Below are 27995 nucleotides of genomic sequence, written 5' to 3'. Positions count from 1 at the left end.
ACCACTCTGCATAAGCTTTTTTTTTTTCTTTTCTTTTCTTTGGCAGTATTGCGGTTTGAACTCAGGGCCTCATACTTGCTAGGCAGGTGCTCTACCACTTGAGCCATTCCACCAGTTCTATTTTTGCTTTGGGTATTTTTGAGATAGGGTCTCCTGAACTATTTGCCTGGACTGGCTTCAAACTGTGATCTTCCTGATCTCTGCCTTCTGAGTAGTTTGGATTATAGATATGAGACACTGGTGCCTGGTTCTGTATAAACTCGTTTCACTTTTTCAGATCTCTGTAACTTCTCTGTAACTAAGTCAATTAGCGGCTTCAGTAAAGGGTAGGGAGCTCTGTTTCTCTTCATCAAGGACCTGTCAAAACAGTAATTACTAATTCTAATTACCATTGGGTCTTGAGTCAAGTCTTTGGGTCCTGGATTTAAATCACAGCTCTACCGTGTACTATATACATCAACTTCTTTGTCTCTCAATTTCTTCATTTGCAAAACGAGATAAAACTTTTACTTAACTCATAGGTTAGTTTGTGAAAAGAAATGATACAAACAAGTGCTTCGCATGCAGTAAGTGAAGAATTTTATGGTCTGGAGGGCCCCTGAAGATCTGGTCCAAACCTCTTACTTGACAAATGAGTTAAGTGAAGCTTAAACAGCAGGCGAGCTGTCCAGAGCTGTACACCATTAGCCTGTGACACAGCACAGGCCTATTTATAATGTTGGCTATTTTTTCACCACTTCCTGCCACACTGTTATAAATTTATCTGGTTGTACTGAGAGGAGAAAAACAAGTGTTCGGTCCTTAAGTATACATACTTCATGTTGCTTATAAAACTTAAAAGGGAACATGCCACCACATGGAAAGAACCATGGCACCATGCGAACCATGCAAGCAGTCTCAGAAACACTTGCCACAACACTGGTGAAATCATGTCTTCTCTTACATGAATCTCTTCCATTCCCCTTTGCTGCCATGAACACCGTGGAATAAACACCTTAGACACCAAGTTCACGTTCAGCTGCCCAATTCCATTTGCTCAGAGACGCACAGAAGGCCAGCCAATATTCTCCTTCTACCAATAGGTCTGGCATGCACAGGCTGCAGAGCCCTGGAGTTGACTAACCTGAGAGTAGAAGGTGGACGATGCTGTGCGTGGGCTGCGAACAAACTCCATAAAGAAGGCCCCATCCTGAAGTCAGAGGAGGAGGAGGAAGCAACAGCAGCAGCAGCATCAGCAGCAGCAGGCACAAGGTAGCGAAGAAATGGAGTGTGTGCCAGTGGTTAACCGTCAAGGGAAGGAGGAGGGGATGAAAAAAAAAATAAGAACAAGGAAGGAAAGAGAGAAACAAAGACATGAGAGGGAATGCAGGGAAGGGCAGGAAGAGGGAGAGAGATTCACCCAGAGACAATAACCAAATGCAAAGCATGAGCGGGAACTCACACCTTCCCAGGCAGAGTCTCCCACCTGTGTGGGAGAAAGCACCTGGATTAGAAGGTGTGTCCGAGCTCCCTCAGGTCTCCTGAGAGCGGAGCTTGGGTGCATTTCTTCTTCCACATAGCTCTGAAATTCCTTCAGACCTATGACCAGGAAGAGGCACAGGTTGCAGAGTAGCCTAGTGGGGATGGGGAGGCAAAGGCTGCAGCCTCAGCTCCTGGGAGACAAGCCCCGCAGCCTGTGGCTTCTTCTGCCACTTACTGCAGCCAGCAGGGAGCAGAGGATTCAACACAGGAGGAAGTCCTACTTAGTCTTCTGAGCACACAGCTTGTGTAGCAATGTCACAAAGAGGCTGAGACACATAGAACGTCAGGTACACAAGCACTGACGCGAGGGGCTTCCTGAGGCTTCCTTCCCCTCTCCATTCCACACATGTGCAGTACAAATGGTCATCTATTTGAAACCAAAATGATATAGAGGACTTTTCTAAAGACCTTCTGCTCCTTCAAAATCTTTTTATTTTATATGCTTATTACTGAAATTCAAAAGTGGAACTTGATCAAGGTCCCTGATTTCCTACAACTTTTCTTTAATTTGAAAAGTAGAAATATCAAAATATTTGTGTGTCCATTATTTCAATCTTGCTACCATTTCCCATCAGCCACTACAAATTCAAGTAACAAACCTTGGGAAGGTGTGGCTGTGAGATACAGGTGCAGATGCCCTCCCCGCTGCGCCCACAGGAAGTGCTGCTGGGAGACATGGCTGAAAATTTCTGAGCATGACAGCAGGGTGTCTCGTAGCACTTCTGCTTCTGTCTCCCTAAACTTGACTGACATCCACCATGACTGACGGCTCCTATGAATGGATTTCAGTGTTCAACTGGAACACCAGGAGAGTATTCTTTTTTTTTTAGGAATAACAAACATTTATTCAGAAATGGAAAGTAATACAGAGTCACCTCCATCCCTTAATGCCTTTTCCTCTCCTGAACAAAAGACACAGATGAGTAATGTAGAATGGGAAAAGGACACAGGGTTGGCCAACCACCTTTTCTTCAGTTTCCCAGGAAGATATCCTGTAGAGCAGGGAAGGCAACTAAGTCTCCTTCCCCTCAATGCACCACATGGCCAGGAGGCTGCAGCTGAACTCGGGGCAACTCTGTGACAACCAGAGCACACCTGCTTGGGAACAAGAGGGGAGGGTACAGCTGCAGGCAGGGCATCTACCATCCCTGTTCTATGTAAGTCCAAACAGTGGTTCAACTGTTCCTAGTACTTGAGAAGTCAGGCCCTAGTGCCTTTTGGGTGCTCTCTTGAGTCAGGAAGGGTAAAGTATAGGAGGAATGTCTTCCAGCTGCTAAAGAGAAATACATTTGAACCATTCCAAGAGGGTGAGAGAAGAGAAGCAGCAATCTTTAAAGAAGGGGAAAGTGGAGCACCCCAGGTACCCTTTCTGGATTCCCTGGCCTGGGCAATCTGAGGACTGAAGCTGGGCTCAAACTCTGGATCCTTCCTGCTTGGTAGATTTAACTCTGGGGCACTTGAGTGTCTAGGTTCTCTTTGTTGGGCTAGCCTCAAGCAAGTCTTGAGAGGTGCATGGTCTCAGCTACCTTTGCTTCCTGGGCTTGTGCCTTTCTCAGCACGTGCTACTGATTTTGTAGTGCTCCTGGAATCCTGTTCCCCACCCTGTTCCAGCTCACACAGCCTGGATTCTCTACAGTTCCAACAATTCAGCAGGGGTGTGCTGAGTGACCCCAAGAGCAATGCTACCCTGGCATCCACAGCACACACCTGTGTCCTACAGCTTTGCCCCAAACTGCCTGGGGTGGAGACTGGAGAAGCAGCCACAGTGTGCCTGGTAGGACTGCCCTGCTCCCCTGAAGGGTCAATCACGAGTGTGATAATGTCCCTTGGTGGCAGCTGGATACATGCTGCTGGCATCTTTGACTGTTGTCTTATACAACTAAGGGCAGAAAGGCAGAGCCAGAAGCAAGCCAACACCTCCCATCATACAGAGCTGCAGAATGGGGGCAGGGCCTTTTAAAGGCCCAAGCAGCAGGAAACTGGCACCTGCACCAAAACCAGGTATGATAACCACCAGGTGAGGGGAGAACCAAGAGGGATATAATTTGGGCCTCATCCAGCAATGACACCCAAAAGGATGAGTGAACTAGACTTGGGAATTCAGCACTGTTCCAAGAACAAGGGAAACACACAGACTCTGGAAATTCACTGTGGGTTGCCTAAGACAGCAGAGGCCCCCCCAAGGCCAAGAGCTGGTGTTATATTGCTCCTAGCAGAGCAGGAGCCTCATACCAAGAGAGTATTCTAAAACAGCAACCTAATTTTTGGTCTTTGGTGCATTTCAACCTTTCTATAATTCATCGAAGTCTTCTGTCTTGTCCTTGGCACTATTTCTAATCCTAAGAGATAACAATGAGTAGAGATTAAAAAAAAAAAAAAAGCTGTGGACAACTTTATGCAACTCGTCATTTCATTCCTGTCCCTCCAGTGTCAGAACATATAACTGCAGGGGTGCTGGTGACGCTGAGATTTAAGTACATGTCAATGAGGTTAGGTGAAAACTTTCTTGGCCAACAGGACATTCTTTGCACACTGACTCCCCTCTAAAGCCACTAACAAGAGCAGGGATCAATGAATGACAGCTTGGGTAGGCCAGATCTGGTCAGCCACCTGGATTTTTACAGCCTGTGGACAAAAACCAGTTTTTATAATTTTATTTTATTTTATTTTTTTGGTGGGACTGGGGTTTGAACTCAAGGCTTTGAGCTTGCAAAGCAGGTGCTCTACTGCTTGAGTCACACCTCCAGTCCATTTTGCTCTGGTTATTTTTTGGAGATGACTCCCTCTTTACTTGGGCTTTAATTTGACACATTGTCTGGAATTCTGGAGATGGGTTCTTGAGAACCGTTTGTTCAGGCTGGCCTGGAACCTCAATCCACCCCGATCTCAGCCTCCCAAGAAGCTGGGATTACAGGCAGGAGCCACCAGTGCCTGGCTACAATTTTAAATGGTTATAGAAGTACCTAGATGATACCCTTAGTTTGCCTATTCATTCACAAAGCCTAAAATACTTATTCAGGTTTGCTGACCTCTGGTCTACAGAATCTATGAGCTGCCTGCAGCCTTAGGTGCTACCCTTCTTCAGATTTTAATTCCTCCACCCCAGTAGTAATTTATGCTAAGGAAATAATCAGAGATGTAGTCAGATAATTATTTATAAGACTGTTCACTGTAACGTTATAGTTATGATGCTCTGTAGATTAAACTTTATAGAACTGCAAAAATATCTTAAAAATGAGAAACCATGTACATCTTTAACAAAAGAATTCTAAATGCAAGTATATTCATATGATAAAATATTACATAGTTTTTTTTTTTAATTCGGTGCTCAGGATTGAACCTAGGGCCTTGAGATGCTAAGTGCGCACTCTACCATTGAGCTACACCCCCCAGGCCATACCTATTTTTAAAAATGATGTTTTGGAAGCTGGAGGTGTAGCTCAGTGGTTTGATTCCCAGCACTGGAAAAAGAAATCATGCTTCTGAAAAATATTTAGTGACATGGGAAACTTATGTGATAGACAAATAAATATAAGGATGAATATACAACTTGACCACAATTAAAAAAAAATAAAATATTTGCATTGAATCTTTCTCATCTCCTAGTAGTAGAGACCAGAGAAGGCAATGTCTAGTCAGTACACCCTACCACAACACAATGATCTGAAATTTCCTAGGAGACAGAGCTGACAAGAGTCAAGTCACTGGTCTTAAAAGACACAAAAAGCCAGGCCTGTGGAGTTTTCTGTCACTGTACTGTACTTGGTATTCCTGAAACAGGCCTAAGGCCTCAGGGTTTTTGTTTACATTTTTCCCTTCCAAGGATGCTCCTGGTTTGACTCTATTTCTCTAGAGTCTAAGAAAACTGCTAGGAATCCCATGATCAAAGAACAGTGAGTTCTGTGGAAGGTGCTTCAGCAACTTCCTGCTCCGCTCTGGGAAAGCAAATGATGACCCTGAAGAAAAGACCAATGGTCAGTTTCAAAGTTCAAGTGAGATCTTGGACCTGAACCAGTATAGCTTGGTTTAACTATTCTGTATGTGCACGTAACTAGAAGTTAGCCTCCCCACTACTGTGAATAAGAAAGTTCCTCGATGAAGCCAGCGATAGAACCCTAAAAGGGGTTGGGCTAGAATTCTCCACACTTGCATCACTTTCGAGCCTGGATTCAACGGGCTGTCCACTCTTACTTCCACATTAGTGCTTCCCCTCCCCCACCACCACGGAGTGTTCTCCCTTACCTTTCGTGGGCTGTCCACGTAGGTGGGAGTCATGGCAACAGTGCTGCTCTCGGCTGGCTGAGAGGAGCTCTTCCCACCGTGCACAGCTGCCTGTTGTTCTCCTAGGCACCTGAAGGGAGGAAAAACACATGACTGAAGCTTGCTCAGAGCTCCCTGGGGAAGGATCCACAAGATGAGACAGCTCTGTTGTTGTCATCTTTGGGGCACAAAATTATGCCTTGTCTCTCCGTCAGGCCCAACCTGATACCTTTAATTTCATTAAATTGTTCTGAACAGTCACCAGTCCTCCAGAAAACAGCCCAACTTAAAAAGAATTCTGGGCTGGGCTCAGTGGTACATGCCTGTAGTCCCAGTTCCTCAGGAAGTTAAGGCAGAATGATCACTTGGACCCAGGAGTTCAGGAACAGCCTGAGCAACAGAGTGAGACCCCCATGTCACAGAAAAGCTTGAACATTGCTTTAAAAGAGCAACTGAGGGTTGGTGATGTAGCTCAAGTGGTAGAATGACTGCCTAGCAAGTGCAAGGCCCTGAATTCAAACCCCAGTACTGCAAAAAATAAATAGGTATACCAGGTATGGTAGCTGACACCTGTAATCTTAGCTAATTGGGGGGGCTGAGATCTGGAGAATTGCAACTGAAGGTCGGTCCAAGTAAATAGCTCGAGAGACCCTATATTTAGAATAACCAGAGCAATAACAGACTGGAGGAGTAGCTGAAGCAATAGAGCACCCACTTTGCAAATGCAATGCCCTGAATTCAAACCCCAGTCCCACCAAAAAGAAAGAAAAAAAAAAAAAAGACAACTGATGTGCTTCAAGTGACTCCATCCATGACCACCATTTTTTTAGTCTTCTGGGAACACTTCATCTCAATTTTTATTAAATATGCTAGCAAAAACACATCCTGAAAATCAGGCTGCATTAACACAAAGCATAAACTAAACAGGGGGTAGGATATGTGTGAACTCTGTATTTTGAAGGGATTTATGTTCATCTTTCCAACATACATTGTTATATCCCTCTCCCTGCCCCCAAAAAGAACCAAACATAACAGGTATTATGTCGTACAGTAAGACAAATATGCCATTCTTATGCTATCTCACCCCATCTCAGTTTAGATGTACATAAATGCATACCTTCACGTCCATTTTCCAAACTAAAATTAACTGTAAACTACTTTAGGTTAAATTACATTGTTTTAGTATGACTGTATTCTTATTTGATAAGCTTCACAATTCTCATACTAGTCTTAAATGTTTCATTATTACTGGATCAAAGCCAGGACCTCGCACAGGTTCTTTACCTAAGCTATGCCTCAGGCCTCGTTATCACTGCAATATTTGCAGAGTCCTTCCTCAGTACCTGTGTGGAACTGGTTCCAGTATCTCTGTGTGGATACCACAGTCCATGGCTGCTGAAGCACTTTTAAACAATAGCACGTATTTGCATGGAGTCTACACACATTGTCCCATACACTTGAAAGCTTCTCCAGGTTACTTATAATATCAAGTACAATGTAGATGCTATGCAAATTGTTGTTATATTGTGTCATTTAGGGAATAATAACAAGAAGAAAAGTGGCATGTGTTTAGTACGGATGCCTTGGGGAGGGAGGGGGGTCTATTTTATATTTTATATCATAGTACCCGTCGACATGAAGATCAACTGTACTGATGTAGTGGACAATTCAAGGCAAACCCAAATCCATCACAGCAGCTGGGAAGATTAGTCAAGTGGTTCAGCTGTGCTTCAGTCCATTCTTAGATGGCCCCAACTGCAGGGCAGCCTTGCCTGAGCTCACAGCTCTCTCCTTGGTGGCCACAATCAATGAGCGATCAGTGTGTGCACACGTGTGTAAAGGGCTGGTTGTGTTGACCCAACCCAGCTCGTCTTACAAGACTGTGCCAACTCCAGTGCCATTTCTCCAGTACCAGTTCAGTTTCTCCCTGTGCCCAATCCTGTTTTTTAACCATTCCTTCTCATAGGTGTTAAGCCCAAGGTCTCCTTAAGAAACAGCCTACATGCTAAATTCTGTCTTGGTCTGCTTCCCTAGGAATCTAATCTGTAAAACTCATTTTAAATTCCAACTGTTTTTTCTTTTTTGGTTTCTGGGACAGAACCCAGGGCTCTATGCCTGCTAGGCAAATACTCTAACACCGAGCTATATCCCCAGCCCAAATTCTGACATTCTGTTACTAATAATGAATTAATCTCATACCAGGAATTGAAAATCTGTTTCCATAGTAACCTGTTTCATATATATATATATATATATATATATATATATATATATATAACTTTTTTTAAGACAATCTCACTATGTATCCCAAGCTGGTATTGAACTCTTCATCCTTCTGCCTCGGCCTCTTGAGTGCTGGGATTATAGGTATATGTCACCATGCTCAGGCTTTGAAATTTATTATGGAAAAAAACAGAACATATACAAAAGTGAAGAGCATAATATAGTGAGCCCTGCACACCCAGCCACCAAAATTATATATCTGGAGCCAATCTTGTTTCATTTATAACTCCCTACCTACCACACCTATTATTTTGAAGAAAAACTCACATGGTGTTTATCCATAAACACTGCAATGTCTCTAAAAGAAAATAACTTTTAAGTAAAGATAATCACGATTTTAAAAAAATTATACTATCAAATAGTTCTCCAACTGTCCCCCAAAAATGTTTGTCCAAAACAAGAGTCTATTAAGATCCCACTTTGCAGTAAGTTATGTGGTGTAAGTAAGTTATTTTGGGGGGTACTGGGGATTGAACTCGGGGCTTGGTGCTTGCTAGACTGGCGCCCTACCCCTTGAGCCAGTCTGCCAGCCATGTTAGGTGTCTTTTAAGGCATAAATTCCTCTTCATCTCCCCTTACCCTTGCAATTTATTTCTGGAAGGAAGGAACTCATTTGTCCTGTGAATGTACAGTCTAGACAGGCTAATTATCTTTCGTTATTTTTTAATGTCTTTGTCTGTGTTCTCTACTTCCTGAGAACTACAAGTTATAGCTAGAGGTTTGGATAGATTTTAGTCCAATTCTGGGCAAGAATTCTTCCTCAGTGTACCGTGTACTTGTATCTGCTGCCTCTGGTGATGTTAGGTACCACTGATGATGCTCACTAGACTGTTTATTCTTTAGAGACACATGTAGTGATATTCTATCATTCATTCTGTCTTTATTAGCTGGAATATTTTCAAAAGGTAAACTTCTCCCCACTGATTACTTGGTTACTCTGAGGAAAAGCAGAATCCATGCTTAATTCTTTCCTTTGTCCTGATACCACACTGTCATGTGTCTGTTTCTCTCCACCACATTGCAGCATGTTTTCCTCTGAGCCACATCCACAAGCACACACTGTGACATTCTTTAGCACTTCCTGAGGGCTACAGCAATGTACCGTGACTGGGTCAGCAGCAACAGTTGCATCAGTCCCCGCTAGTCTCCTGCATATGCACTGTCTGACCCACGTAACAATCCACATTTACTGAACTGCCTTCTTTGTGCTGACCTATACTCTAGGAATCAGAGATTCAGACATGGATGAGAGCTTGTTGTCCTTCTGGGATCCTTGTCTTATGTCTTCGGGGAGGGACTGCCATAAAATGACCTGTTACAATGTACACACATACATGTGAAAACATACCCAGGGCACACTGCATCCGGCCAGAGGGGGGTGGGGCAACCAAGCCTCCACAGAGGCACTGCCATATGTGCTGGGTGGGCAGGAGAAAGACAGTGCCTACACAGAAGCAGGAAGATAAAAGTACACAAGCATCCTTCTCATGACTGCAGGTGGACAGTGTACTGTGTCACACTGCTGGCTTTCAGCATGAAGACCCAAGCAACAAGCATGCACCAGAGCCCGCCTGGACAGGACAAGAACATCTGATCTGTTTGGTGTATCTGTCTGTTTCCCCCAACCTTCAACATAGCTATCATCAGGTTATCCCATCTAATAGCAGCAGAGAAGTCCACCTGCTGCTCAGGCTGGTCCCACTGCTGTTAATCAGCACAGAGGTGAGACTCCAAAAACCTGTCTTCCGTAAGAGCCTGACCAAATGTCTGTGCCTCCAGATAAAGATTGGACGGGAACTGAGGAAATAGACAGAGTCATGGTAGATAGCAAGACCACAGATAAAAATTTTAAAGCCCTCTTTCATGTTAGTATAACATTATTTTTTATTTTAAGTACAATGGAACCTGCCTGGTACACTGGAAGAAACACACACACACACACACACACACACACACACACACACACAAATGCTGTGGGAGCCAACCTTATAAAAATCTGGATCCCTCTAGTTCTGGCCTGTGAAAACCTAGCATGTCACCCAGGACTATTCATGTGGGGTAAGGAAGACATCTCAGGCCTCTCTGTCTTGCCTCCTGCCTGGGGTTCACTGAGAGTTTCACCCTTTATACCAGGGGATGCTACTACCCCAAGATGGCCTCTTCCTCCAGCCTGAGCAGAAAGAGGCTCCTTGGTACATACTAAGTCGTGACACACTGATGAATTAAAGTAAGATCCCATCATCCCCAGCTTCACATCCCTCCCAGAAACATATGTTACTCGTTCTCTTCCAGTTGGAAAAGTCTATGGTTAGCTATATGGAGAAACTGCCAGGGAGAGTGCTGGGGTCTCTCCTGGGTCTCATATAGACATTTTTGTAAGAGGACCCAATGCCCTCAGCAATAAGCTCAACCTACCCCTGCTTTCCTGCTCTCCTGTGCTGTCACCTAGGCTCCCTGTTTTGTTCTTTACTTCTTTCCCTACATCCCTTCCTTTCCATTTCATCACCACCCACCTTCCAGGCTCTGCTTCCTGGCACCCACCCATCAGCCTTCCTATCCATAGGGCTCATCTCTGACAAAAAAAAAAAAAAACACTCAGTTAAAGATACCAACTGCAAGTTGGGTGCTGGTGGCTCACACCTGTAATCCTACCTACTTGGGAGGCTGAGATCAGGAGCATTGCAGTTGGAGGCCAGCCCAAGCAGATAGTTGGTGAGACCCTGTTCACAAAATAACCAGAGCAAAATGGACTAGAGGTGTGGCTCAAACAGTAGAGTGCCTACCTAACAAGTACAAAGCCCTGAGTTCAAACCCTAATCCCACCAAAAAAAATTTTTTAAAAGACATTAACTACATATTTCATGATGTTAAGGAAATACTATAATTTTGTAGGTAGATAATAATAATACAGTTTGGGTTTAGAAAAAAAGAGGACTTTTTTTCAGAGATACATTCTAAAATATTACAGGTGAATGGATATGATGTCTGGAGTTTGAGGAGGAGAAAAATAAAAGGAAAGATGAACACGAGAGGGATATAAATAAAACAAGACTGGCGTGAGTTGACAATCACTGAAGCTGGATGATGGGTAGAACATTATTATACTAGTTTGTCTACTCTCTCATCTGCTTGAAATTTTCCATTAAAATTTAAAAAAAAAACTTCAAAGGATTCCTCCTGCTAAGAGACCATGAAAGGAAGGCCTGTCATCCAGCTTCCCAGGCCAGATGTCTTTTCCAACCGCACCTCCCACCATATCTCATGCTCTCAGGCTCACTCATCATTGCTTTTTGAGAGTCTAACATGTGCAGTTTCTTGATGCACACAGACTCTCACAGCAGACAGACAGGTCTAGTCTCCCTTACACACCTGCCGCACATCTACCGAGACCCTCAGCATCCTATCCTTTGCCATTTCATAAACCTCCATTGCACACTTACTATGTGCCAGGCATATCTGCAAGGCACATGGTCAGGTCAGAGGGAAGATGGTCAAACCCACACCTGACGCCCTCAGTAGAATGCTGGCAAGTGCTCTTATGGATGTACGCCCAAGAACCAGGCAAGCACGTAGGGGACCCAGATCTAGCAGGGGAATGAGACAGGCAGGTCCACCTATCCACGGTAATGCTTTCCTTTTCCCTGAGTCTCACCTCCCTTCTGTGTAAATGCTGTGCTTCCTATAAGGTCAACTTAGGTTCCACCTCCTGTGACACTCTCCCCGCCCTCCCAAGCAAGGTGTGGTCCCACTGGTGTTATGTCAACTGTGGCTTAGTGTTTATAAGGGGACCACATACCCTAAGGCCAAGGAAAACTGGCCAAATACCATGACTGAATATGCAAGCCCAAGACCACAAGGAAGAACCAAAGGCATATACCCCTCATAAAGTACAGGCCCCCTGACTGAGTACAAATATGTACTGAGCCTCTGCTATTTAAAGCCATTTAAATATCATGTATTAACTATAATATGTATTTTATTACTTATACTATGTAATTTTTACATGATGGAATCATCCATGTTATATGTATTATACATATTATATGCTTTTCATATAAAAATTCATATAAAGTCCAGGGGTATTTTTGGGAGGGGGGTACTGGGGTTTGAACTCAGGGCCTACACTTTTTCCAGGAAGTAGAAAGGGAAGGAACTCTACCAAATTCATTCTATGAAGCCAGCATTACACTCATTCCAAAACACAATAAAGATGCAACCAGAAAAGAGAATCATAAACCAACATCTTCAATGAATATAGATGCAAAGATTCTCAACAAAATACTGGCAAACAGAATTCAACAACACATCAAAAAGATCATACACCATGACCAAGCCAGTTTCATCCCAAGGATGCAAGGATGGTTCAACATATGTAAATTCATAAACGTAACGCAGCATATAAACACAACCAAAGACAAATACCACAGGATCATCTCAATAGATGCAGAAAAAACCTTTGACAAAATACAATACCCTTTCATGATAAAAGCTCTGAAGAAACTAGGAATAGAAAGAACATCCTTCAACATAATAAAGGCTATATATGACAAACCTAGAGCCAACACAGTACTAAATTGAGAACAACTGAAACCATTTCTGTTAAAGTCACGAACGAGACAGGGATGTGCATTTTCCCCACTCCTAATCAATATAGTTTTGGAATTCCTAGCCAGAGCAATAAGACAAGAGCAAGAAATAAAAGGGATTCAAACAGGGAAGGAAGAAGTCAAACTATCCCCATTTGCAGATGACACGATCCTATACCTAAAAGACCCTAAAAACTCTACCAAAAAACTATTAAAAATTATAAATTCTTTTGGCAAAGTAGCAGGATACAAAATTAACATACAGAAATCAGTAGCCTTTCTATATATCAACAATGAACAGACTAAGAAAGAAATCAGGGAAACAATCCCATTTACAATAGTCTCAAAACCAGTAAGTATCTTGGAATAAATTTAATGAAGGAAACCAAAGACCTTTTTAATGAAAACTGTAAGCCACTGAAGAGAGAAATTGAAGAACACATCAGAAGATGGAAAGACCTTCCATGCTCATGGATTGGTACAATCAACATTATGAAAATGGCCACACTACCAAAAGCAGTCTACATGCTCAATGCAATCCCCATCAAAATTCCAATGACATTCTGCACAGAAGCAGAAAAATCACTTGTGAAATACGTATGGAAACACAAAAGACCTCAAATAGCCAAAGCAATTCTGAGCAAAAAGTCCAATGCTGGAGGCATCACAATACCTGACCTCAAACTATACTTACTACAGAGCCATAACAGTAAAAACAGCATGGTATTGGCACAAAGACAGACAGGAAGACCCAGACAGAAACCGATGCACTTACATCCAACTGATCTTCAACAAAGGAGCCCAAGACATATGATGGAGAAAAGAGAGTCTCTTCAACAAATGCTGCAGGGAAAACTGGATATCCACATTGTAGAAGAATGAGACTAGATCCCTGTCTTTCACCCTGTACCAAAATCAACTCAAAGTGGATCAAAGACCTTGCTATAAGGCCTGAAACTTTGAAACAACTCCAGGAAGTAGTAGGAAATACACTGGAACATATGGGCATAGGGAACTACTTCCTAAGTAGAACTCAAAAGGCTCACCATCTAAGACAAAGAATGAACAAATGGGACTGCATCAAACTAAAGAGCTTCTGCACAGCAAAGGAAACAATCACCAGACTCAAGAGACAGCTCACAGAATGGGAGAAAATCTTTGCCAGCTACTCATCTGACAAAAATCTAATATCCAGAATCTACACGGAACTCAAAAAACTCACCCCCAAAGAATCAACACCCCAAAGAAGAAATGAGCACACGAATTAAACAGGGAATTCTCAAAGAAAGAGGTACAAATGGCCAGTAAATACATGAACAAGTGTTCAAGTTCCCTGGTTATAAAAGACATGCAAATCAAAACAACACTTAGCTTTCATCTCACCCCAGTTAGAATGGCCATATTCAAGGGTGATAACAACAAATGCTGGCCAGGATATGGCAAAATAGGAACCCTTATACACTGTTGGTGGGAATGAAAATTAGTACAACCAGTATGGAAAGCAATTTGGAGATTCTTTGAAAGGCTGAAGATAGAACTACCATTTGATCAGTGATACCACTACTCCTGAGTGTCTACCCAAAGGAACATAAGTCAGGATTCCACAGAGACACCTGTACACCGACGTTCATCACAGCACTATTCAAAATAGCCAAGCTCTGGAAACAACCAGGTGCCCTGCAACTGATGAATGGATCAAGAAAATGTGGTATACACACACGACGGAGTTTCACTCAGCCAAAAGGAATAATGACATGTTTGAAGGTAAATGGATGCAACTGGGGTACATCATGTTAAGTGAAGTAAGCCAGGATCAGAAACACAAAGGACGCATGTTTTCTCTCATATATGGAAGATAGATCCAAAGATATACATATACACAAAAACATGCATGACCACATACAAACTCAGATGTAGAACATGTTTGCAACAGTGGAACTACTCTATGGAAAGGAAAAGAGAATGACAGAATGTAAGTAATAATGTAAAGCATAAGACCTGTGAAGGGAGAAGATAAAAGGATGTGTACTGAAAGCTGTTGAATAATGGGGGGCTGAAGGTAAAGGGGTAAGGGAGAGTAATGGAAGGGGTTGAATGGACCAAAGTAAAGTAGACTCACAGTGGGCATTCATTGAGATGACCCTTTGAACATCAACTTAAATATTAATAATGAGAGACAGGACTGTAAAACAGGTACAATGTGGGGGGGTACTAGTGGGAGGTGGAGGGTGAATGAAGGAGATTATGGTGATGATATATGGTTGATGGACTTCATATACCTATATGAAATAGAACAAAGAAATCTCTTGCAACTGCTTTAAGTGGGACAGGAAGAGGGTGGAGAGGGAGAGTTGGGTAGGGGGGTAATGCAACCAATATAAGGCTAATCGGAATTGTCATGAATCCCCCACCATAACAAATATATCAAATAAATAAATTGTGAATAATAATTTTAAAAATTCATATAAAGTCTAGGTTTTTTGTTTTGTTTTTCTGTACTGGGATTTGAACTCGGGCTACACCTTGAGCCACTCCCCCAGCCCTTTTTTGTGATGGGTATCTTATTTTTTTTTTTTCATTTTTCTTTTATTATTCATATGTGCATACAAGGCTTGGTTCATTTCTCCCCCCTGCCCCCACCCCCTCCCTTACCACCCACTCCACCCCCTCCCTCTCCCCCCCCCCAACACCCAGCAGAAACTATTTTGCCCTTATCTCTAATTTTGTTGTAGAGAGAGTATAAGCAATAATAGGAAGGAACAAGGGGTTTTGCTGGTTGAGATAAGGATAGCTATACAGGGCATTGACTCACATTGATTTCCTGTGCGTGGGTGTTACCTTCTAGGTTAATTCTTTTTAATCTAACCTTTTCTCTAGTTCCTGGTCCCCTTTTCCTATTGGCCTCAGTTGCTTTAAGGTATCTGCTTTAGTTTCTCTGCGTTAAGGGCAACAAATGCTAGCTAGTTTTTTAGGTGTCTTACCTATCCTCACCCCTCCCTTGTGTGCTCTCGCTTTTATCATGTGCTCATAGTCCAATCCCCTTGTTGTGTTTGCCCTTGATCTAATGTCCACATATGAGGGAGAACATACGATTTTTGGTCTTTTGAGCCAGGCTAACCTCACTCAGAATGATGTTCTCCAATTCCATCCATTTACCAGCGAATGATAACATTTCGTTCTTCTTCATGGCTGCATAAAATTCCATTGTGTATAGATACCACATTTTCTTAATCCATTCGTCAGTGCTGGGGCATCTTGGCTGTTTCCATAACTTGGCTATTGTGAATTGTGCCGCAATAAACACGGATGTGAAGGTGCCTCTGGAGTAACAGTCTTTTGGGTATATCCCCAAGAGTGGTATTGCTGGATCAAATGGTAGATCGATGTCCAGCTTTTTAAGTAGCCTCCAAACTTTTTTCCAGAGTGGTTGTACTAGTCTACATTCCCACCAACAGTGTAAGAGGGTTCCTTTTTCCCCGCATCCTCGCCAACACCTGTTGTTGGTGGTGTTGCTGATGATGGCTGTTCTAACAGGGGTGAGGTGGAATCTTAGTGTGGTTTTAATTTGCATTTCCTTTATTGCTAGAGATGGTGAGCATTTTTTCATGTGTTTTCTGGCCATTTGAATTTCTTCTTTTGAGAAAGTTCTGTTTAGTTCACTTGCCCATTTCTTTATTGGTTCATTAGTTTTGGGAGAATTTAGTTTTTTAAGTTCCCTGTATATTCTGGTTATCAGTCCTTTGTCTGATGTATAATTGGCAAATATTTTCTCCCACTCTGTGGGTGTTCTCTTCAGTTTAGAGACCATTTCTTTTGATGAACAGAAGCTTTTTAGCTTTATGAGGTCCCATTTATCTATGCTATCTCTTAGTTGCTGTGCTGCTGGGGTTTCATTGAGAAAGTTCTTACCTATACCTACTAACTCCAGAGTATTTCCTACTCTTTCTTGTATCAACTTAAGAGTTTGGGGTCTGATATTAAGATCCTTGATCCATTTTGAGTTAATCTTGGTATAGGGTGATATACATGGATCTAGTTTCAGTTTTTTGCAGACTGCTAACCAGTTTTCCCAGCAGTTTTTGTTGAAGAGGCTGCTATTTCTCCATCGTATATTTTTAGCTCCTTTGTCAAAGATAAGTTGCTCATAGTTGTGTGGCTTCATATCTGGATCCTCTATTCTGTTCCACTGGTCTTCATGTCTGTTTTTGTGCCAGTACCATGCTGTTTTTATTGTTATTGCTTTGTAATATAGTTTGAAGTCAGGTATTGTGATACCTCCTGTATTGTTCTTTTGACTGAGTATTGCCTTGGCTATTCGTGGCCTCTTGTGTTTCCATATAAATTTAACAGTAGATTTTTCAATCTCTTTGATGAATGTCATTGGAATTTTGATGGGAATTGCATTAAACATGTAGATTACTTTTGGGAGTATAGACATTTTTACTATGTTGATTCTACCAATCCATGAGCATGGGAGATCTCTCCACTTTCTATAGTCTTCCTCAATCTCTTTCTTCAGAAGTTGTGATGGGTATCTTAAAGACAGGGTCTCATGAACCATTTACCCAGGGTGGCTTCCAACCACAGTGCTTCTGATCTTTGCCTCCTGAATAGGCAGGATTACAGATGTGAGCCAGCAAGTCCAGGTTTTATATGAAATCTTCAAGTTAGAAAAATTTGGCTCAAAAATTTAAAAAATACTTCATGACCTGGTGTGGTAGCATGAGCCTATAGTCCCAGCTACATAGGAGGTTGAGGTAGGAAGACTGTTTGGGCCCATGAGTTCAAGGCCAACCTAAACAACATAGCAAGATCCCTTTTCAAAAATAAAAATAAAGGCTGGGGTTTGGGTACCAATGGCTAACACTTGTAATCCCAGCTATTTGGGAGGCTGAAATCCGGAGGATTGTGGTTTGAGGCCAGCTCAGGCAAACAGATCAAGAGACTCCATCTCTACGATAACCAGAACAAAATGGACTGGAGTCATGGCTCAAGTGGTAGTATGCCTGCTTTGCAAGGGTGAAGCTCTGAGTTCAAACCCCAGTCCCTCCAAAAAAATGAAATAAAAAAAACAACAAAATAAAGCCAGCATGGTCACACGTGCCTATAATCCCAGCACACCAAAGGCTAAGGCAGGAAGATTGTACATTTGAGGCCAGCCTGGGCTATACAGCAAAACTCTATCTCAAAGCAACAGAAAACATAAATAAAAATAAAAATGTTTTGTGTCACTAGTTCAAATTAAACCTCAGACTATAAGTTTATAATTGTTTGCCTACTTCATGGTATTCAAAACTTATCAGGTATTAACCTCGATTTCTTGTCATATGCCTTCTTCTAATTACAGGTAGAAATCATATGCCATTCTACTCAGAGGGGGCCACTGAACCATGCAGGGTGGGGACAGGTCCTCCCCAACCAGGCACTTACTTCTGACTGGCCTCCATCTCCAGCAATGCAGACAGAGCTGAGGTTCCCTTCTTCCCTACTGGGGGGCCTGTAGACTCAAGGGAGTGTGTAGAAATGGGTCCAGTCATCTGCAAGCCTTTCATGGCCGTCCCTTTCTAAAGAGAAGAGGAGACAGGTGCGTGAAGTCCATTTGGATTCTCTCAGTGGACCACTCCTATCACCACGCAGGCATCTGCATGTCCTGGGAATCCAATTAACACAGTAGAAGAACACAGGTTCTCAGTGTTCAGTAAATGTCAGAAGAAGAAACTGAGGCTTGGAGAGATTAAGCAATTTACTCCACATTCCACTGGAACAGGAATTCAAGCTCCAGTTGTCTCTCTTCAAATTCAAAGCTCTTTCCTCTACACAACTATGGCTATGGCTTAGTGGGAGAACGCTTGCCTAGCTTGGTGCACACCTGTGTTTGATCCCCAGTACCACCCCCCCACACACACACATACACACACATGCGTGCACACACACACACATATAAATTCATGCACGGGCAGCTGGCATGGAAGAAAGAATAGTGAGCTTGAGGTTAGAAACAAGACAGATGAAGGAACAGTAGTAGGTAATTAAAAAGAATGAACTACTGATACAACTAGTATGAATTCCAAAGCATGATGCTAAGTGAAAGATGGCAGCCTCAAAAGGTTTCATTTTACATGATTGCATTTTTGTGACATTAAAACATGAAAGTATTGTGACAGTTAAAAGGCCAGTGGTTGCCAGGGGACAGAGATGGGGTAGCATGATGGAAACTTCCCCTCCCCCCTGCTTTTTCTTCCTGCTGGGGATGAAACCCAGGGCCTCTCAAATGCTAGGTAAGTGCTCTGACTCTAAGCTACACTCCATGACGGAGCTCTTTTGAAGAAAAGCTGTTCTGTATCTTGATTGTGGTGGTGGTTACATGAATCACTTTTGTTAAAATTTATAAACCTGTATGTAGGCAAGCGTATACACGATATATTAATTTATAGCAAAACGCATGCTGAATCCTAGATCTGCCCTTACTGAGTAGGTGGTCTCAGACATACCCCATGGCTCTCATGAGTCTCAGTTTCCCCACTGGGTAATGGTGTGTGATGGAAATCAAAGATCAAGGGTTCTGGAAACTCTAAAAGTGATGTGAGAGAAGGAATGATTACTGCTGTTAACTTCCTGTGAGTTTCTACTCAGCGATCCACCACCACACCACACAACAGCTGTGCTTGCACTGGGTCCCACTTAGAGAGCACATAAGGCGCTGTGTCTCAGCTCAGAGGGGGATTCAAGCAACAGGACGCTGCCCAGTCACTGTCTGCACCTATCCCATCCTCCTTCTCCCTGCATTGGAAGATAATACAGTGCTTAGGGTTGAAGATAAATTTTGGGTAGTTGTGAAGTAAATGAACTGACTGGCAAGAGCCTCCAATAGAGGAGAAGGCAGATCCTGCAGCCCAGGGCAGGTGTCGTCACGAGGACCCCCAGGAGTCCTCACCCGCATCATGCGGTCTGAGCGGTGCCGCCTGCGGATCCGGTTCAAGCCCTCCACAAAGCGGATGAAGCCATCCAGTAGCTGCCACTCATCCTCGTCTGCACGGGGCCTGTCCCCATAGATGTCGCAATGGGCCTCTCCCTCTGTGATGCGTTTGGTGGCAGTGACACAGGCTGGCAGTAGCAGGAAGCGGGTCCTCCAGAACTTCAAAGACTCAATTAAACTACACAGGCCAAGAAAAACACAAGGTAGTGGTGAGAAAAGCCCTCCCAGAGAACTCTCTCTGGAACTGGTGTGTGAGGGTCCATCTCCCCAGAGGTGTGTGTTCATCTGATGCTGTTGTCCATAGCTTTGTTTAAGACAACCAGATCAGAAGGAAGACTATGAAGGCTGCCTTTTGCTTTCATCTCAGACATGTCATGCACCAAGACCCAGGAAAGATGTGGCTTTGCATTATCAGAATCGTAAATAATACAGGAAAATCAAAAATTAAAAAGGAGACACCACAAAGCTACCAGCTAGGTAGTCAAGAAAATATTAAGAACATGGTTTGCCCTGACACTTGCACCAAAGGGCACATCATCAGTGAGTTGTTTTGTTTTTCACTTGTAGCAAAATATACACAACATATGTACCATTAACGGATTTTAAATGCCCATAGGTGGGTGGTATTAAGTATATACATTCACAATAAATTGTTACCACTACCCATCTCATCATTACTGTAAGCCCCGGCAGAGGTGCTTTTATTCTTCCATTTTTTCCGGAAGACAAAACAGACATTATTTTGTCATCAGAAAAAAAGGACGGAAGTGTTCAACTATGCATCCACCTGAGACAGCAAGGATGGAAAGCCTGTGCCCATTCTCTGACCTGAAATCTTCAGAGCCAGCAGAACAAATGTACTGGTCTAAGTAATTCCACTTGTACTCCTCCAGCCGCTCATGGGAGAATTCCACCCAACAGGAGACGAACTCTGAGTCTGAGTGGGACGGGCAGAGGCTGTAGGTGTAGTGAACCTGGGCAGATTCATACGGATACCTGAAAAATACAGGGCATGCCTAGACGTTCAAAAGACAAATCCCCGCTCCCCTATTCTTCTCCGACTTGATACACTGAGCACTAACTATCCTTGGCATTCAGTCCTCTACTATGGTAATGAACTCATCCCAGGGGACTGTAGTGGAACTTTCCCAGGTCTTCTTAAACCTTTTCATTCTCTCTCCCCACATCTTTTATTTTTAATTGGCTTGGTAATAAGCTGAATCAACCCCCTTTTGGAAATAGGTAAGTTATAACCCTAGGGTTATTTTAAAGCAAAACAAAAATTCCAAAGGAAAAAACAAGCACTCAACTTCCTATATGCATAATTGTACTATGCAACGTACTTTAGTATTCAGACATAATTCAAGACAGGAGCTGAAGACCATAAGTATCCAAGGACTCACTTGGGAAGGTATCGTGTGACCGTGATCATTTTGTCTTTCAGCGTCACTTTGTGAAAAGTTCTGCCCATACTCAGCCAATATTGGTCTTCCTCCTCGGGGCGGTTTCGGGACACGAGACCTAATAGAAAATAGGAAGAACTTCCTTCATCTGGTTGAAGCTCGCTCTTACAACAGGCAATTGCTTCTCATCCATATGGATGCAGAACAGGAGAAACACAAGAGGCAATGCTTTCTTTTGATGGTCAGTTTCACAGAAGAGTTACTCTTGGTTCAAAAATAAAATAAAAGTCCCAAAGTTGACATATTTTTCTGTTCCTAAACTGAGTAGCAGATTAGAACCTGAGGATGCTGGGAGAACCTAGATGTCACACACCATGCTGAAGAGTCCATGCCTCATCCTCCAAGGAGGAAAGTTCTGGAGTAAACGTTAACAGGCTCAGATCTAAAATGGAACTTCACTCCACTGAAGTGCATCTGAGGACCTCACCCCAGGGTGGCAACCAACCCAGCTTTTTGGCCTTCGTTCCCACACTGCTATCTGAAGCGTCAGTCTTCAAAGACCATTATTTATTTGCTGCAATTTCCCTCCTCTAAACATCTGCTCGTGTTGCCTCTCCATCTCCTCTTCTGGGCTGCCATCAAAAAAAAAAAAAAAAAATCCTACGGATTACTTAAAGTCACCATCAAATTCTACTTCCTCCAGAAAGCTGTCAGACTCCATCAGCAGCCTGAATGATACCTTGTATGTAGCTCCTTAGGTGTGTGTCTCTTACACTCTTTGGCTTTCTTTTGTTGTTCTTTCGGTCCCTCTCTTCTTACAAACTGAAAGTTTCAAGGAGCCATGTGCAGCAGTACACACCTGGTGTTCCAGCTACTTAGGAATCTAAAGCAGGAGGATCACTTAAGCCTACGGGGCCAGAGGCAAAGCCAGCCTGGGCAACACAGTGAGACCCTGCCTCAAAATAAAGTTAAAATTTAAAAATAGTAGTTTAAAACTAGAGGCCAGGGCCAAATGTTGTTTACCTTCATATTTTCCAGGAGCACCTGATAAAGTGCCATGCCCAGAGAAGGTTTTCAAAAAGTATTAGTTGTCAGGGCTGGCAGAGTGGCTCAAGTGGTAGAGTGCCTGCCTAGCAAGTGTAAGGCCCTGAGTTCAAACTGCAGTACCACCAAAAAAATATATACATATATTAGTTGAATTGAATTGCACATAGCATCAAGGAGTCGATGAGAGTCAGGCACAGGTGGCTCACGCTTGTAATTCCAGCTACTTGGAAGGCTGAAATTGGGAGGATTGCAGTTTGTGGCCAGCCTGAGCAAATAGTCCATGAGACCATCATCTCCAAAATAGCAAAAGAAAAAGGGACTAGAGGTGTGGCTTAGGTGGTACAGAGCCTGCTTTGCAAGTGTGAAGCCCTGAGTTCAAACCTCAGTCCTATCAAAAAAGAAAAAAAAAGAGGAAAAGAAAACAATGAAAAGCGTTCAAGAGAGGAAGAACTGTAACTTAAAGAACAAGGCAAGAGCCTCATGGTATAGAAATGAGATGCAGTGTTCTCACTTGGCTCAGACGGTCACACAGTGGCAGGTCACCCAGGAAGGGTCAGGAGAAGAGAGGATGGCAGAGAATGCCAAGCTGCCCGGATGAGGTGGCGGGAGTGGCAGGCTAGCTGCATGTAAGAAAGAGGCTAGGCTTCGACTCAGAGGACCCGGGGTTAAACCTCGACTCCCTTACTTGCCAGCTGTGTGACCTTAAGGGACAAATCTTCCCATGTCTCATTTTTTGCAGCTAGAAAGAGGGCATGCCCCATGCCCCACAAAGCATACCTTCATTCATGCTACAAACACCCTGCTGGCTGTCAGGACGACAGTGTCAGAGGTAAGGCTTGTAAGCATCTAGCACAGTACCCTGACACAGCGTTCTGAATTAGGTACACTCTGGTTATTCCTGTTTTTACTCTACACAGCACTCTTCTGTAATCAACTGTATACTCACAGTTTATAAGATTAAAGTCTGCCTCCCCCAGTAGACTGTAAATTCCAAGGGCAGAGCCAGTGCTGCTCTGTTCCCTACTGAAAGAGGGCCTAGCTCACATATGGTAATCAATGTATCTGCAACAAGTGAGAAGCACAGACCTGGTTATGATGGCAACTTTCCCAGTAATTAACAATAACAGCGGTACCACACTTTCATTACTACAAAGAAAGGTTAAATTTATCAAAGGAGAAAATAACCAGAAAAGGTACAGTCAGGTGGCCAATAAGTCATGACACAGGACTCATGAATCAGCCACCCAACCCTGGACACTGGAGGACTGGTGAGGGACACCAGTTAGCTAGCCCAGACGGCAAGTGGACAGCCTGGATGGAGCCAGTGACACTTAAAAGTGAATTCATTCCACTGCTCTTGGGTTAAAGAACAAAATCCTTCCCATAGTCCTACGAGGCCCAGGTCCCCTGACACCTAGATGTACCGCTAACTCACTCCCTGTGTTTCATCACACTAGCTTTTGTTTTGGTGCCAGAAAGTGTGAAAATGCCTCTGCACATGGTGATCCTCTGCAGGGCATACTCTTCCCATGAACTCACACCTTTCTTTCTTTTCTTTTTGTTGGCACTGGGGTTTGAACTCAGGGCCTCCTGCTTATTAGGCAGGCACTCTACTACTTGAACCACTCCACCAGCTGTATTTTGAGTAGGGTATTTTGTGTGTGTGTGTGTGTGTGTGTGTGTGTGGTAATGGGATTTGAACTCAGGACCTACACCTTGAGCCACTCCACCAGCCCTTTTATTATGATGGGTTTTCTTGAGATAGGGTCTCACGAACTATTTGCCTGGGCTGGCTTCAAACCCAAATCCTCCTGATCTCTGCCTCCTGAGTAGCTAGGATTACAGGCGTGAGCCACTGGTACCCAGCACTCCCAACTTCCTTCTCCTAATAACCCCTGTACATACTTCAGGTCTGAGCTCAAACATCGCCTTCTAAAGGAAGCTGCCCCTGACTCTCAGACCAGATCCGGCCCCAAATCAGTCTCATGGACCCTTAACATCTCCCTTGAAATCTTTAGCACAACATGTAATTTTTTTCATACTTGGCCATTTCCCCATTGAGCTAACCCCCCGCCCTCACAGTGAGAGCTTCAAAGACAATGCTGAATGAATGAATGAATGGACAAGTGAGTTCATGTACTTTCTGATCAAAATGTTGTACTCTCAGCAATGTACATTACAGAGGATAAAAACAGTGAATCTAAAAGAGTCTTGGCATCAAAACAAGGAGGATCTGGGATTTGAATAGAAGGTAACATGCAATAAATGTCATAAGGAGTTTTCAAAGAATATCCGGGGGTAACCCAAAGCTTCATGTGTGAACAATAAGGCCTGGACCAGATGGCGACTAATTGTTTCTCCTCACAGGTCCTCACCTCTCTGATCCTCTGAATCTTTTTTTTTTTTTTTTTTTTGGTGGTACTGGGCTTTGAACTCAGGGCTTCACACCTGCTACGCAGGCACTCTATTGCTTGAGCCACACCTCCAGCCCTTTTTACTCTGGTTGTGTTTGAGATTCAGTCTCGCTTTTGACCAGGCCTGGCCAGTGATCCTCCTGTTAAGCTTCTCACAGTACCTGGAATGACAGGTCCACGCTGCCATGCCCAGCTGCTTCTTTTGAGATAGGGTTTCAAATTTTTTTGCCCAGGCTGGCCTGAAATCATGATTCTCCCAATGTCAGCCTCCCTCAGAACTAGGTGACAGGTGAGAGCTAACATGCCCAGCTCTTCCAAAGTAGCTTTAATGGAACCAGAGTCGGTCTGAGTTTTGCACTGGGTGGTTAGGGGAGTGGAGGTCTCATTGGCAGTGGTGAGGAAGCAAGAGACCAAGACAGCTCACTGATTGTTCCAGAAAGTGAGTACTGCTTTCTAACTCCAGACACCCACACTTAATTCCCTCCATTAGACTTGTTTTAGAAGTGCTCTCTACAACCTGGCTCTTACTCAGTATCATCGATTCTTTGTCACTTATTAGCCTCTGCCACTCATGGACGACTCAGTCTTGTCTCAGGCCACTAACCTTCAGTGATAAAGATGAGCTCAGAATAGGAAAAAAAAAAAAAAAAACAAGTAATATGTTCAGTGGTAAAGGAACAACCTGGGTTTGATCCCCAGCACCACAAAAAGAAAAAGGACAAAGTAAAAAATTTGTAAACTCAGGGTTATGGACCATCTGAGAACCTGCTATGTAACAAGCATTGTATTAGAAGCAATTAAATATCCCTTTCTAGGTTTAGGATATTCATTACCTCAGTATTGGCTCAGTTCCTGCTACTTCTAGGTGTTGTCCAAGCCTGAACTTGGTCACATCCTCTTCCTTCCAAGTAGAGTTGAATATTATTAAAGACAGTGTTTAAGACAAATTTGAGACTTTATTCCTCAGGTAAATAAAACTTGAGAAAGAAAACCTTTGTGTCAAGAACAATTACTTCTAAATGCAAGTTCCCTATTTGCATCTTGAAAACTTACTCCAACAAATTCAGTAGAAAAGAAAGAAGGCTCAAGTTTAAGGGGAAAGACTCACCTCGGCTGTAGAGCGGGCTGCTGCTGAGCGGGGGTGGGACGGCCGGGCTGGGCTTCTGGGCCTTGGGCTGCACTATGATTTGGTAACCCTGCATAAGACGCTGGCAGATGAACTCTTCAAACACCTGCTGAGCTGTCATCTGCACACCCTCCTCGTCCCTCCTGAAAAAGCAGATGATCGAGCCTGTGGCTACGCCTGACCCCGGGTGGTAACACCAGTCCCTGTTGTCTCTTCTTTACTTCCTTCCAGAACAGCAGTTCCCAAAATCGACAATTTGTAAACCAGCTTTAGGAGAAATGATCACTCAACAAAGTAGAGAAAGAAAGAAGGTGATAAGTCAATGCTCAGCTGAGTAATCTCAGAAAAGATTAGGTTTAGCCTGCCCAAAATAGCTGAATTTGAAAATATGAGAACAGTCAATGAGGAGAAATTGTTAATGTCAACAGAACTTGAAAGAAACAAACAGCGTTCACATTATAAAATTTCCCAAATACAAAAGGAGAACACAGATTTAAAAGGTCAGTGTTCAGACACATGTGTTCAGATCTATCCCCCTAACCGACAAAGCCCACACCTCTATCTCTGACACCGACCTGTCCATGTCAGCTTCCGGGAGGAGATCGTAGCAGCCCTCGGTGTAGTCGTTCTGCAGGCCCTGGCGGTCAGGGAAGTAGTCGGTGGTGAGAGGGAGGCACGCAGGAGTAGTGAGAGACTTCCAGTCCACTCCAACTGTGCAACAGAAGCCTGGCACTACAGGGGGAGCAGACAGCGTCAGAACTGCCTCGTGTAACGGGGGCGGGGGGGGGAAAGGTACGTGTGGTCACCATGGCAGGTTTGGGATGGGGGAAGGAGAAGGAAGGGCAGGGGGAAGAAGTTCGTAGTGAAAGGTGATAAAATTGCCAGGATCAGGAGGGAGGAGGGGGAGGGGAAAGAGAAAGAGAGAAACAGAGTTTGTTAGACAATGCAATGCATATGCTTATCCAATCCCATTGTGCGAATGGGATCCCCAGCTGCTAGTTTTCATTTTCTGCTGATTTTGAGTTACAGCCGCAATGCCAGTGAGGTTACTGCAGGGCAGGCAGGGTTACACATCGAAGCAAATCAATGTTTCCAAGAGGACCGCAGAGGGGCCAGGTGGGGAAAGGAGGCGAGCTCAGCCTGATTTGGGAGCAAGACAGCACACAGTAGCAGAAATACGGAACACTTTCAGAATTGCAAAAAAAAATATTGACAGATCCAAAAGAATGGGAGGAAAATCCAGGGAGGATGCCTGGGAAAGTTACAAGGCCGAACTTTTACAGAATTTGACAATCTAGAAATAAGAGCTGTAATCAGCAGAGTGGGCCCAACCACGGGGATCTGTCTGGAATTGTCTGCCCTTCAGTTAAAGCAGGTCTCTCAACCTGGGCAACCACTGACATTTTGAACCAGAGAACTCTTTATTGTGGAGGGCAGTCCTGGCATTGAAGGATGTCAAGCAGCCTGACAGAACTCTGCTTACTACCTGCCACTGTGAATATTTCTGCAGAAATGCCTGCAGATATTGTCACAGGTCCTCTGAGGAGCATCATCCTCCCCAGCTAAGAATCACTGAGTTAGAGTAATAAGGAGTGTATGGCTTGAATGTGGCTTGTCCCCCAAGGGTTCATGAGCTGGGGACTTGGTCCCCAGTGCTGGAATATGAGAAGCATAGAACCTGTAAGAGGTTCAGTGTACACAGAAGTCATTAAGGAGGGTACCCTCAGATGGGATCAGGGCAGTTCTCACAGGACCTTTAGGTAGCTAGTTCTTGAGTACTTCTTGGTAGTTTCTGCCCTCCCCCTGCTCTAGCTTCATGTTCTCTTCGTGTAATCTCTCCCTCTCCATGCTTTCTCATCATGATGCCATCCACCCATGTGATGCAGTTGGGGACTCTCACCAGCGCTGTGAACTCAGGGCCTCAAGTATGCTAGGTAGGCACTCTACCACTTGAGCCATGCTCTCAACTCCTTCCCCCCTTTTTTTTATTGACGGTATTGGAGTGGGAACTTGGGGCCTTGCACTTGCTAGGCAAGTGCTCTACCATAGGCTATGACTCCAGCCCTGATCTTTACATAAAGATTATTTTAATCTTTATGGAAAGGAAAGACCTCTTTTTTGTTTTGTTTTGTTTAGCTAGTACTGGGGTTTGAACTCAGGGCTTCACACTTGTGAGGCAGGCACTCTACCACTTGAGCCACTCCACCAGCCCTTAGGAAAGACCTCTTTAAGTGAAGATGATTTTTAAAATCTCTGTAAAAGAAACAAACACCCCATGTGCCTCTGAGTTCTGAGGGCGATACTCAAACACCATACAAACGAGTGTGTGTGCATATGAGTGATGTGCTGCAGCCTCATCAGCCCTCACACCACCCTCAC

General features: G+C 43.7%; 1 protein-coding gene across 15 annotated transcripts in view; it reads right to left on the bottom strand.

Moving 5' to 3' along the window:
• Depdc5 (DEP domain containing 5, GATOR1 subcomplex subunit) overlaps positions 1-27995 on the bottom strand; it is a 139266-nt gene that overhangs the window by 43834 nt on the left and 67437 nt on the right. For 7 of the 15 annotated variants that reach the window (XM_074060950.1, XM_074060956.1, XM_074060952.1 and 4 more), the window contains 8 exons: positions 26192-26375; positions 25599-25759; positions 21030-21147; positions 20455-20622; positions 19585-19804; positions 18081-18214; positions 5764-5872; positions 1124-1189 (listed from right to left, as the gene is read on the bottom strand). In XM_074060950.1, the coding sequence (XP_073917051.1) occupies positions 1124-1189; positions 5764-5872; positions 18081-18214; positions 19585-19804; positions 20455-20622; positions 21030-21147; positions 25599-25759; positions 26192-26375 (1160 nt within the window). The remainder of the gene's footprint in view (positions 1-1123; positions 1190-5763; positions 5873-18080; positions 18215-19584; positions 19805-20454; positions 20623-21029; positions 21148-25598; positions 25760-26191; positions 26376-27995) is intronic. The other 8 variants (XM_074060953.1, XM_074060957.1, XM_074060954.1 and 5 more) reach the window with 3 other exon arrangements.

Source organism: Castor canadensis, chromosome 18 (assembly GCF_047511655.1).
Source record: "Castor canadensis chromosome 18, mCasCan1.hap1v2, whole genome shotgun sequence".
NCBI classification, from domain to species: Eukaryota; Metazoa; Chordata; class Mammalia; order Rodentia; family Castoridae; genus Castor; species Castor canadensis.
This window is presented reverse-complemented; position numbering and strand designations above follow the sequence as displayed.